The 11,434-nt window shown below is 38.7% G+C and overlaps 1 protein-coding gene across 1 annotated transcript; it reads right to left on the minus strand.

The window, feature by feature from the left end:
• Positions 1–3,418: 3,418 nt before the first annotated feature.
• Positions 3,419–9,197, minus strand: LOC113232671 (protein yellow-like). Its single transcript, XM_026467439.1, has 4 exons — positions 9,031–9,197; positions 7,177–7,339; positions 4,633–4,814; positions 3,419–3,944 (listed from the first exon to the last, which is right to left on the minus strand). The coding sequence occupies exons 1-4, from the start codon at positions 9,166–9,168 to the stop codon at positions 3,546–3,548; spliced, it is 882 nt and encodes a 293-aa protein (XP_026323224.1). The 5' UTR covers positions 9,169–9,197; the 3' UTR covers positions 3,419–3,545.
• Positions 9,198–11,434: the final 2,237 nt, after the last annotated feature.

Genomic DNA, 11,434 nt, shown 5'->3' on the forward strand with positions numbered 1-11,434 from the left:
ATGTAAATGTTTGTCACAATGTCCACAAAATACTTCCTCGAACACATTTTCGTTACACTTTGAGCACTTCATTATTAACGAAATGGCAAAACGATAATAAATCAGCAACAACTACAACGCGAATGGACAGCGTATTACGATTAGCGAAAAAGCGGAAAGAGATCTTAAATGCTACCGCAAAAGGTATAGATTCGCATGAATAGACGTTTGAACCGTAGTTAACTCACAAACTGGTTCACGAGACGAGCTCGCTGGGCGACTGGTTCCGATGCGCTCACTCGCAAGACTGACCTTTACAGCTATCAGCCCCAGCTAGAGGTGTCGCTATTTGCACGCGTGCATTACTATCTGATTATTCAGTACCTTTACCACGAGCTTACTGTGACAGTTGTTGCTAGCGGTCGCGTAAAGAATTTGACAAAATATGGCAAATTATACAGCGCCCTCTAGTAGTCCCAAGAAAAAATAACATTTTGCATATAAATATTTCGTTCGCATTCTCCGCATGGTTGGCTGGTTTGGGCTACACGCATCTTAAATCGCACCACCAGCTAGCGACGACTGTGACTATAAACTCATGGTAAGGGTAGGTACTGTTCGTGTGCTGTACGCGCGCCATCTACCCTTGTGTGTCAAGCGCGAGAGTGGCGCACAGGCAGCGCATTCGCTAGACTTTGACGACCTCCGTGGTCACGAGTTCGATCCCGGCTGGATATATTATGTAATAATAATTATTTATTTATTTATTTTCTCTCAACATACAAGGTAAATATATAAATGCTTCCTGACGTAGTGAGTTTTAACATTAAACCTTATTGGCGAGGGACTGGTGCCTAAGATAGGCATAAAGATGCCTGTATTACTATTAGGTTAAACTCAGTTTTTCTATTTTCTTTTATTGTTTCGGGTCTGGGTGCTGTATAGTTCACAACAAACTATTGCGAGCCAATGATGTTGTGGAATCTTACCGTCAACGGTGAAGTTCCCTCGTGAGGGGAACGGATAGAAGAGGCGATGAGTGAGGCGCCAAGAGCGATTTCTCGCCACGTCGACCACTACCAGCGCGGGGCCAGTCACGTCTGCTATGTACACGTATGCATCACCGCGATCGCCTGGTTTTACATCCGTCACCTGAATTAATTATAATTAACACTGTCATTAGAAAGAGTTAAAACTTAAGTTAAACTTAGAAAGGTAGATAAAACAATAAATAAAGTTTATTCTTTATGAAGTAACAAGTACCTACATAAAAAGAAAACTGCATCAAAAACGGTTTACTTAGTTGTTTCTAAGGATCAATAACTCAAGATGACTGCTAATAGCGATAGAAGACAGCGTAGTTGGGTATTTAGTACTTATTACCCAATAAACAATTTGGCGATAAAACAAGCTCTATAACCGTTGATAAGTTCCATTAAACACCTATAGCTGTAGTACGTCCTAAAATTTAGCAATAGAGCACTCTATAACTCTCTTATAGTCCGAATTAGGCGCCAACGTTAGCTCTTAGAGGCTCTTTAGTAGGTCGAAATAATTCCAATAGTTGTAAACAAGTGGTATAATAGTGCTACAGCACCGACTCTTATTACCGCAGGAGAAAGTAAAAATTTATAATAGTTGTATTTATATCGCTTAAAACATTATAAATACGCTGAAGTTGTGACAAAAACTGTTTGCGTGGTATTGTGTTCTTTTATTCAATTTTATAGAAATATCTCTACCTCGAACTAAGCATTATATCATAATACGCGCATACTGTGTCTTAATATTAATGGCAATGGATAAGATAGAAAGATAAAAAGATAGAGTTTAATATTGATAATTCTTTGCAGGGGAAAAGGCGGGATGAATTGAATCAGTTATTATTAGAATTCCGCGACACGTTTTCTTTTGCGCCAGGTGAACTTGGGTGTTGTAAGCAGTCATTGGTTGAAATCAAAACCACTGCAAAAAATGCCATATCGTGTCTCCCCTAGACAGAGACAAATTATTGAGGAACAAGTGGAAGAAATGTTGAAGTATGGGCGTGAGCGGGTGTGTATCGCACGTGTACGCGAAGCAACAGACGTTGTTTTATTGAGCTAACCCTGTACAAACGCCACACACAGTAAAAGACGTCTGTTCGATACTGCGTTTAATTAAACAGACTAAGCTTCTACTTGCTGCCTTCCATCTATAAGAATTAAAAATGTTTCACTACTAAAGTCTATATGTAATCGTGACCACGGCTCGGCGTGGATATTGCTATCTCTTCCAGGTTACCACAACATGCTCCGGGTAACACATTTAAGCAATGCCTAAATGGCCTACATCCAATTATTTCAGTAAATTTTCCTTTATTACCAACCCCACACAATACAGCCCATTTCTATGTAAAATTTGTTACACCTCGTCAAATATGGTTTTAATTTAACATTTCCTTATTACAAACTGTTGGCCATTCGGACTATAAATATAAGAACACCTTTTTTAGCGCGTCATCTTTACTAGCATGTTCTTGAACAGATTTTCTCGTGGCGGGAAGGCAATATTGAATAAAAATTCAAGTAAGTCGATTATTTGCCTTGTCATTTCTCTTTTCCTACCGGTAATCGCGACAACGCATCCGCGGCATTATTTTCGCTGCGCCCATATTCGTAACTACAATCATAGCCCGCTAAAATTACTGCCCACCTCTGCATCTTGCTCGCAGCCATTACTGGAATTCATTGACATTAAAAAATGGATTCCTAAAAACGGAGTAAATTTAACTCAAGACAATGACCGAAATTGGTTATTGGTAAAAAATATGAGAGATTGTTATCAAAGCTGGTCAGGAAGATATAATTTTCTTCAAATATGGTCCCCCAAAAATTCCTTAATACGAGCAAACTTCTTTGGTCACATCGTCAGCGGAATACCAGTACAAATACAATGTCCTCAAGTGCATCATTTGGAAGTTGTTTACTCTGCTCCTATACTTATTCCTGCATCTTTGCATAAAGATTTGTTCAGCCCGTGTGAATTATGGTCTTAACCCATAAATGATCACAGATTTTATATGGGTTTAACTGTTCAAACTCCACCTAATAAAAGGCCACGACATTGAGACTTCTAATAGTGAAGAAGATGAGATAAGAAGTTGTGTGCTCCATACACGTAGTTTATTACATGTATATTGTAAATTACTTATAAACATTTTTAAATTTGTAAATGTTTAAAACTCACAGTAAACACTAAAATACTGTGATAATAATTTATACAAAAGTGGCGATAAAAGTTCCTGGTACAAAGTCTCCCAGCGTACATTATAGTATGATTATCAGGGTTTTTAGGGAGGATGTTCTGTACCATTACAGATGTGGAAAATAAAAATTTAATTCGTTTTTATTAAATATGTCTGTATTACTGACAATTAAGCAGATACACATCATACCCGTCCTTACAAATTTTATACCGCTTTTATTGTTACCTAGATCTTTAAAATCGAGTTAGCACTAGCTTCGTAAATGCGTTTCGTGTGTTTTAAATTTTTACTGTAAAATTGTCATTTTCATAATACCGCCTTATTCGGCTGGGGCAGCGATAATGTTTGCATAGTAATCATGCCGCCGATTCTTTGGAGGAAACAAACATGGTGACCTTGCCAAGATCACTGGGATCTTTCCCGTGTGAATTCTGAAGTTTGTCCTGTTAGAGCTTAGGGACTCAGTCATGAACCTTTGGAAGCTTGATGTAAGAACCCATAACTCCTGTTTTCCCTTAAGGTTGTTGATGACTTTGACCCCACTGGCGAACTGTAGAGTTTCCCTGTCTTCGGCGACTTGGTGGAAATTCCTTTGATTGTACTCCGTGGCAGAATTCCAGCACCAAATACTTGGCGGGTCCATGAGTCCGAAATACATGATGCCCTTCCGATCCATTGCTTCCGCAACTGCTTGATTTGGTCGCTCATCCGGGAATACCTGTAAAAAGTAGGTATCTAAGTAAACAATTCATATTTTGGGTATTAAGACTCGGCTTTCGATATTTTTTGTTGGAGCAGAACACACAAAAGATTAAAGATAAAAAATGTCTTTGAATTTAAGTTATAGATATCGTCTTTCTGTTATGATTGAGGTCATTTCCAACAGTACCCGATAATGATTAAAAACATGAAGTACGACATTACCATGAATAAAAATACAAGTAAATATTGATAAAATTAATTAAGTAAATAGGTGTCCAGACATTGAGTTGTGAACAGCAGCCCGCTGCGCCACAATATTATAGTAAATTTTTAATTTGATGTCATTATAAGTTTTAACATGTAATAAAGATGTTACTTGTGGAGGTAGTGAGGCGTAAATATGGTCAACTATGTATGGAAAACTCGTGGAGGTGTGAAGTGGATGTTCTATGTATGTCTATCACAAACAACGTTGCTATGCGCCAACGCTCTCTTGAGGTGAGCATGTGCTTAACTACGTAAACCAAAAATATTTTGAGTGAATTTTTCGTGTTTATCGTTTAGTTATCTCCTATGAGTTTACCTTAACTGGATTCGCACAGAACTATTTGGTTGTATTTTTATTACATTGACTTCTATAAAGTAACGCCTGAATCTATTAATTATTTGGACACTAGTATTTCCGTTAGTCATGTTCAACTTACCCTGATAAGTTTAGGGTCAACGTTAGGATCTGCCAAGAAACTATCATTCTTGAGTACAGATGTCCGGACCACGTTTTCTGTGGTGGAAGCAAGAGCGTGGAAGTAGAGGAACCGATCGCGGTTACGTCTCCAAGGGGACAACGCCATGCCCAATACTCCGTCCATTTCATCGAAACTCTCACCTGAAAGTAAATTTTAACACTATACTCCGTAAAACCACGTATAACTAAGCTTGATTAGAATGACAGGTGGGTAAAATTAAGACGACATAACTTTATAGAAGAGGTCTACAAATATATTTTTGTAAACATCAAGAATCTATCGAACCGACTAAAAAAGAGGAGGTTCTCATTTCGACTGTACGTTTTTTTTGTACGAATGTAACGCGATAACTCCGGCCATTTGTGAATCGATTTTGATGATTTTTTTTGTAAAAGAGGATACCTCAGAAGTGGTTCTATATAAATTTAAAAAATATTCCACCTCTAAGGGTGGCAAACTACCGGATCAATGACTTTTGATATCAGTTTTTTACTACTCTGTAGTTAGATTAATTCATTATACATTTTAGATAAGTCCACAAATCATTGACAAATAGTTCACTAAAAAATACGTGGAAAGTATATCATCTTTATTTTCACAAGTTAAGGTAAAGGTAAGGTAAATAATAACGAACACACTCAACATAGCCCCGCACTAGGGAAACCCTGTGTCACGGGTGCCATGGACACACACACAGACAAACACAAATTACACCCAAACTCGCGAGAGAAATAAATGTAGGCTATACAAATATTTCTTCCGGCCCGGGAATCGTACCTGGGACCTTTGCGTGGCAGTCCGGCATGGTAACCGTTCGGCCACAGAGGCAGTTAAGACGATGAAATTACGTCAGACGGAAAAAAGAGTCTGTGATCGAGACATCGAAAATATGGAGTCGATGAACTCATCCAGTCGCGAAATGGTATGGCGGAAATTTTTAAATTGTGTCACAATGTACATCAATACTATTATTTTGTACAGCTCGGTTACATATACGGGAATTAAACTGAAAATTAACAAACAGTCACCACGACTATTCGCCATTATTCCCGTGGCGTATTAATGCATTTATTTCAATAGTTGCCATGATATATATAATGGTAGTTTAAATGTCGAAATGTATCTCGATATATTTTAACATCGACTCTGTCGTCGTGTTCTGTCACTGACTTCATGAAGTTTATATATGTTTTCTTTACGGGTTCCAAGTATGTGTGTTAGCCGTGACCACGGGACCTGTAGAGCCTGCCCACCGTTGACATTTGTTTTAAAGAATAGATGTACGCGATTTAGATACGATAAACAGTTCAATTTCCAATTTGTAGCAATCACGACAACCTAAACGCGAATGCGCCTGTTTACGAAAGACTGTTCGCGAACTGCACACGTGCATTACGATCTGTTCATTCAGTACCTCTACCATGGACTTTCAGTTATCGCTAGCGATCGCGTAAAATATTTGACAAATTTATATTGCAAATTGCAAATTGCACAGCGCCTCCAGTCGTCCCAAGAAGAAATAACATTTTACATACACATAATAACATTTTGTAGCAGTAGAGCTCCGATTTTGTAGTGTGAGGGTGCTGGTGAAATTACAGGCACATAGAACTTGTCAACTTGTGACTCAGAGAGACGGGTGCAGTGGAAGTGTCCCTCATAACTTTGCGATTTAAAGTTCTGCGTAGCACTTCAATTGTTATGGGCACGCGTGTAACTTACTATCAGGCGCACGACTTGTTCGTCCCGTCACTTAATATTATAAAAAACAAACAATAATATAATTTTTTTTTCAGAAATAGGTAAGGTGGCAGTACTTCCCTGGACGAATTCTTTCACAAGGAGCTCTACTGCTACTAAATTATTATATATTTGTCTCGGTTGTGGGTGTTTGTGGTACCGCCGTTGTTTTCGATTACCATAACACAAGTGCTTTAGTTACTTAATTTAGAATCGGAGCAACATTATGTGATGGCGTCTATTATTTACTTGTAAACCATAGTAAAGATTACTATACCATTATACTTTCTATTCCTTAGTCATGGTCTTATTATGAGATTCCATTCTATTGTCATCTATCCTTGCTTGCCTTGCGTGAGAAGTGGTTAAAGAGGCGCAAGCGCGAGCGCGACGCACAGGCAGCGCATTCGCCAGATTTTGACGACCTCTGTGGTCACGAGTTCGATCCCGGCTGGGTCAGTGTAGAATATCTTTTATATAAAAATAATTATTTGTTTATTTATTTTCTCAACATACAAGGTAAATTATATAAACGCTTCCTGACTTAGTGAGTTTTAACATTAAACCTTATTTGCGAGGGACAGGTGCCTAAGGTAGGTAGGTATAAAGATGCCTGTATTACAGGTCATCAGGTCCCCTTTTCGCGAAGAGTATTACAATTAAGCTAAACTCAATTTTTCTATTTTCTATTATTGTCTCGGGTCTGGGTGTTGTATAGTTCACAACAAACTATTGCGAGCCAATGATGTTGTGGAATCTTACCGTCAACGGTGAAGGTCCCTCGTGAGGGGAACGGATAGAAGAGGCGATGAGTGAGGCGCCAAGAGCGTTCTCTCGCCACGTCAACCACTACCAGCGCGTAGCCAGTGACGTCTGCTACGTACACATATGTATCACTGCAATCGCCTGGTCTTACATCCACCACCTGAATTAATTGTAATTAACACTGTCTTTAGAAAGAGTTGAAACTTATGGCAACAAATTAATGTGTTTAGTAATAAAAAACAAATTAACTAGATGGCGCTTATTGCACACATTTTTATAGATAATGCCGTATTATTTTATTTTATTTATGATTAGCTCCATCTATTTACCCACAGAACAATAAATACAGTAGAGTGGTTAGATAGCGACTGACACGTGCCAACATTAGGTCTCCTTAGACCTACTTGAGCTTAGTCCGCCATTTTTGCTTTGTAGGGTATGGTTGTGTCATTCTTGCGCGCAAATTCATTCTTTTCGTACTAGCAAGTGCCTTTGAGTGCCAACGAGTGCCTTTGAATGCCGGCGAGTGCCTTTGAGCCCTATTGAGAGGCTTTGGGTACTTTTGAGTGCCTTTGAGTGTCTTTAAGTGTCCGAGAGTGCCTTGGAGTACCAGCGAGTGCTTTTGGGTGCATTTGAGTGCCTTTGTGTGCCCGGGAGTGCCCGCGAGTGCCATTGAGTGCTTTTGAGTGCAACCGCGTCCTTTTGGGTGATCCCAAAATCCCGCGAGTGTCTTTGAGTGCCAGCGAGTACCAGCGAGTGCCTTTGAGTACTAGCGAGTGCCTTTGCGTACTAGCGAGTGCCTTTGAGTACCAGCGAGTGCCTTTGAGTACCAGCGAGTGCCTTTGAGTACTAGCGAGTGCCTTTGAGTGCCAGCCAGTGTCTATCTGTCACTCAAAGGCATTCGCGGGCACTCAAAGGCACTCGCTGGCACTCAAAGGCATTCGCGGACGTTCAAAAGCACTCGCTAGATATATATGTCTACCTATATATAGCATACGTATTGGTTTAGTACGAGTTAGTTTATATAGGAAGCTGAACAATTGAACAATAATGGACCAACTTAGTGATTTGAAAAACATCCATACAAAATGTTATACAGCTATTTAATATTGTGTGTAGAGTTTTTTTTAACAAACTACGCATTTAAAAAATAATAAGATTCACGCGAAAATACAGGAATTTACGGTACTTAAGCATATTCGTATTTATCACTGCGTATAGGTCAATGCTGCGTATAGAAAAAAAGGTATAACAAGCAGTATATTATACGTACATGCTACTAAATTGTATTAATGTTTACAATTAAGCTTAAAAATATACTTTGTTTCACTATATAAATAATAAACCACGATTAGAAATATTTATCCACGTTTTCGGATAAATATAGAGTCAAAATGGATAAATATGGATACTTATCCATGACCCATCTCTACACGGGATGTCGCCATCCTTCTTTCATTTTCTGTTTATTGAAACCAACTTAATGCCGTAACTATATCCTAACCTTTAAACGCCATTGGTTACCAGAAATAAGTTACTGATTGTAACCGTCGCATGCAAAAATAATCCAAGTGACAAGGCGTCAAGTTTGTTGATAGTACCAATAAGAAACTTGCGTGTGTCTAACGGTGTGTGGAACCAAAAGGATCTTGCTTAGCGTTTATGCCAAATAGGGAATGGGGTGTATGAAAACCTCCCCGCACGATGTTTTTTTTCCTATACTGTACCTCTAGCACACCTTGGGCAACAATCAGAGAGAATCTTACGCGCATTAACAAATTATTACACCACCATGGCAAGCATTATTGCGTATGCCATCGACACCTTAAGAAGAAGACAATGCTAACTTACTGGAGTAACAAACAATGACTGTTCATTATAAACAGACTGGTTGAACCGGTACCGGTAGACGAGCTTGTCATTGTCGAGGTCGAAAGCCAACAACTGTGGAGAACAGTGTTGCGTGTCGCCGATCTTGCCTGTGTCCATCACCCAAAGTCTGTTGCATTCGTCTCTCTGAAATTGTGTACATTTGAATTTTAATTATTGATTACCATGGATATATTCGTTTTATTTTTCGTAAAATCCCCACTAGTTTGTTATAATTATTAATACAAAGATCGGCTATAATACGTTAAATTCAGTCATTCATAAACTGATTTTTAATTTAACTGTAACGGTGTGTGTAACTTAAATTTGTAATTTTAAAAGGTTTTAATTGTACATTTTTGATTGTATTTATTTCTTTATTTAATAGTTTATTGTACAGGAAAAATACAACAAGTCACAAAGAATCCAAGCGAAATTAAAAACAAAAGATTCTGCTTATTTCTAATAGAAATTTCTTCCTGCAGACCTAAATACAGGACACTATAACTAAAAGAACGGGCATATGTGCACAACAAAACGGAAAAAAAATAATATAAAAATAATATAATAATATTAAATTGTTATAAATTATATAAATAGGTACTTAGATAAATACATATTTTATAATATAATACCTAAGATATGGATGAAATAGTAGATAAATAATGCTCTTACTTTAAAAACTCTTACTTTAAAAATAGCTAACGATTTACTTTCGTGAACAGTAATAGGAAGTGCATTCCAACGTCGGACCGCATGAACAGTGTAGGAATTGAACCGGAATTGAAGCATGGAAAAGATAACTGGGACCTAACAAGAGAGCGACAGGGTTTATCCTGGGACCTAAGGAAGCTGAAACGCTCTTTCAGGTACCCGGGAGACAGAGGGTTATGTAAAATATTGTAAAGAATGGAGACAATATGCAAATTCCTGCGGAGACGGATGGGAAGCCATTTGAGCTAACTGCGGAAATGTGAAATTCGGTCATATTTACGAAGCCCAAAGATGAACCTTATACATAGGTTTTGCAGTCGTTCAAGCTTATTTAGCAGTTCTTCAGTAGCATCCAAATAGCAGGAATCAGCATAGTCTAAGAAGGGTAAAATAAGTGTTTGGACTAAACATATCTTGGTTTTTAAAGGTAAAACGTTTTGGAGCCGCTTAAGTGAGTGGAAGGAGAAATGGACTTTACGACTGACTTCATTAATATGTGGAGTCCAAACCAAATTACAATCTAAAAGCCAGCCAAGATTAGTTGCAGTAGAAGCATAAGCAATAGGCGTGGATTTATACGTTATAGGTGGGACAGAACCTAGATGCAATATGCCACGCATATACCCACTTCCCACAATCATAGCCTGTGATTTTTTGGGATTCACCAACAAACCAAAACACTCAGCCCAGTGAGCGATGCTTCGTAAATCAGCATTAACCGCTTCAACGGCTGTAACGACATCAGACGCTTTAAATCTGCGGTATAGCTGCAAATCGTCAACATAGAGATGAAAGTTTGAAGACAGCACAAAAGTGACAGAGTTGATGAAAACAGAGAAAAGGAGAGGGGAAAGAACACCACCCTGAGGAACGCCAGCAACTAAGTCACACCAATCAGAGGAAGCCTCGTCAGAGCGAATACACTGCGAGCGGCCTCTGAGGTAGGAGTCGAACCAAGCTATAACCGAAGGAGAAATATTAAAAGAGCGAAGAGAAGCAAGCAATACGTCAAAGTCCATACAGTTGAAAGCACTGCTGAAGTCCAGAAGTATAAGCAAAGTGAGAAGACCATTGTCCATTGCGAGGCGAATATAAATAATAAATAATAATAAATAACGCACACACTCAACATAGCCCCGCACTAGGGAAACCCTGTGTCGCGGGTGCCTTGGACACACACATAGACAACCACAAATTACACCCAAACTCACGAGAGAAATAATTGTAGGCCATACAACTATTTATACTATTTCTCCCGGCCCGGGAATCGAACCTGGGACCTCTGCATGGCAGTCCGGCATGGTAACCTTTCGGCCACCGAGGCAGTTTGTTTATATCATCTGTTACCTTCAACAGTGCAGTCACAGTGCTATGGCCAGAACGAAAACCTGACTGAAACGGAGAAAGCAACTTATTAGAAGAAAGATACAACAACATTAACTGCTTGTTAATGTTGTATCTGTCGTATCTGGTATTAATGTATATAAAAACTGGTGCCATCTATGGCAGACGAAGTACACATCGCTCTGTGTTTTCTATTTATTTAAAATTGTAAATCAGGTATGGGCAACCTTTAACATGTTGAGGGCCAAACTTTAGTATGCAAATAGGTTCGCGGGCCGCGATTAAAAGTGCTTAGTGCATTTTAAAGTAATTAGTGTCAATAGATGTC

The sequence above is a fragment of the Hyposmocoma kahamanoa genome, unplaced genomic scaffold (genome assembly GCF_003589595.1).
Source record: "Hyposmocoma kahamanoa isolate Upper Pololo Valley unplaced genomic scaffold, ASM358959v1 76900, whole genome shotgun sequence".
Taxonomy (NCBI): Eukaryota; Metazoa; Arthropoda; class Insecta; order Lepidoptera; family Cosmopterigidae; genus Hyposmocoma; species Hyposmocoma kahamanoa.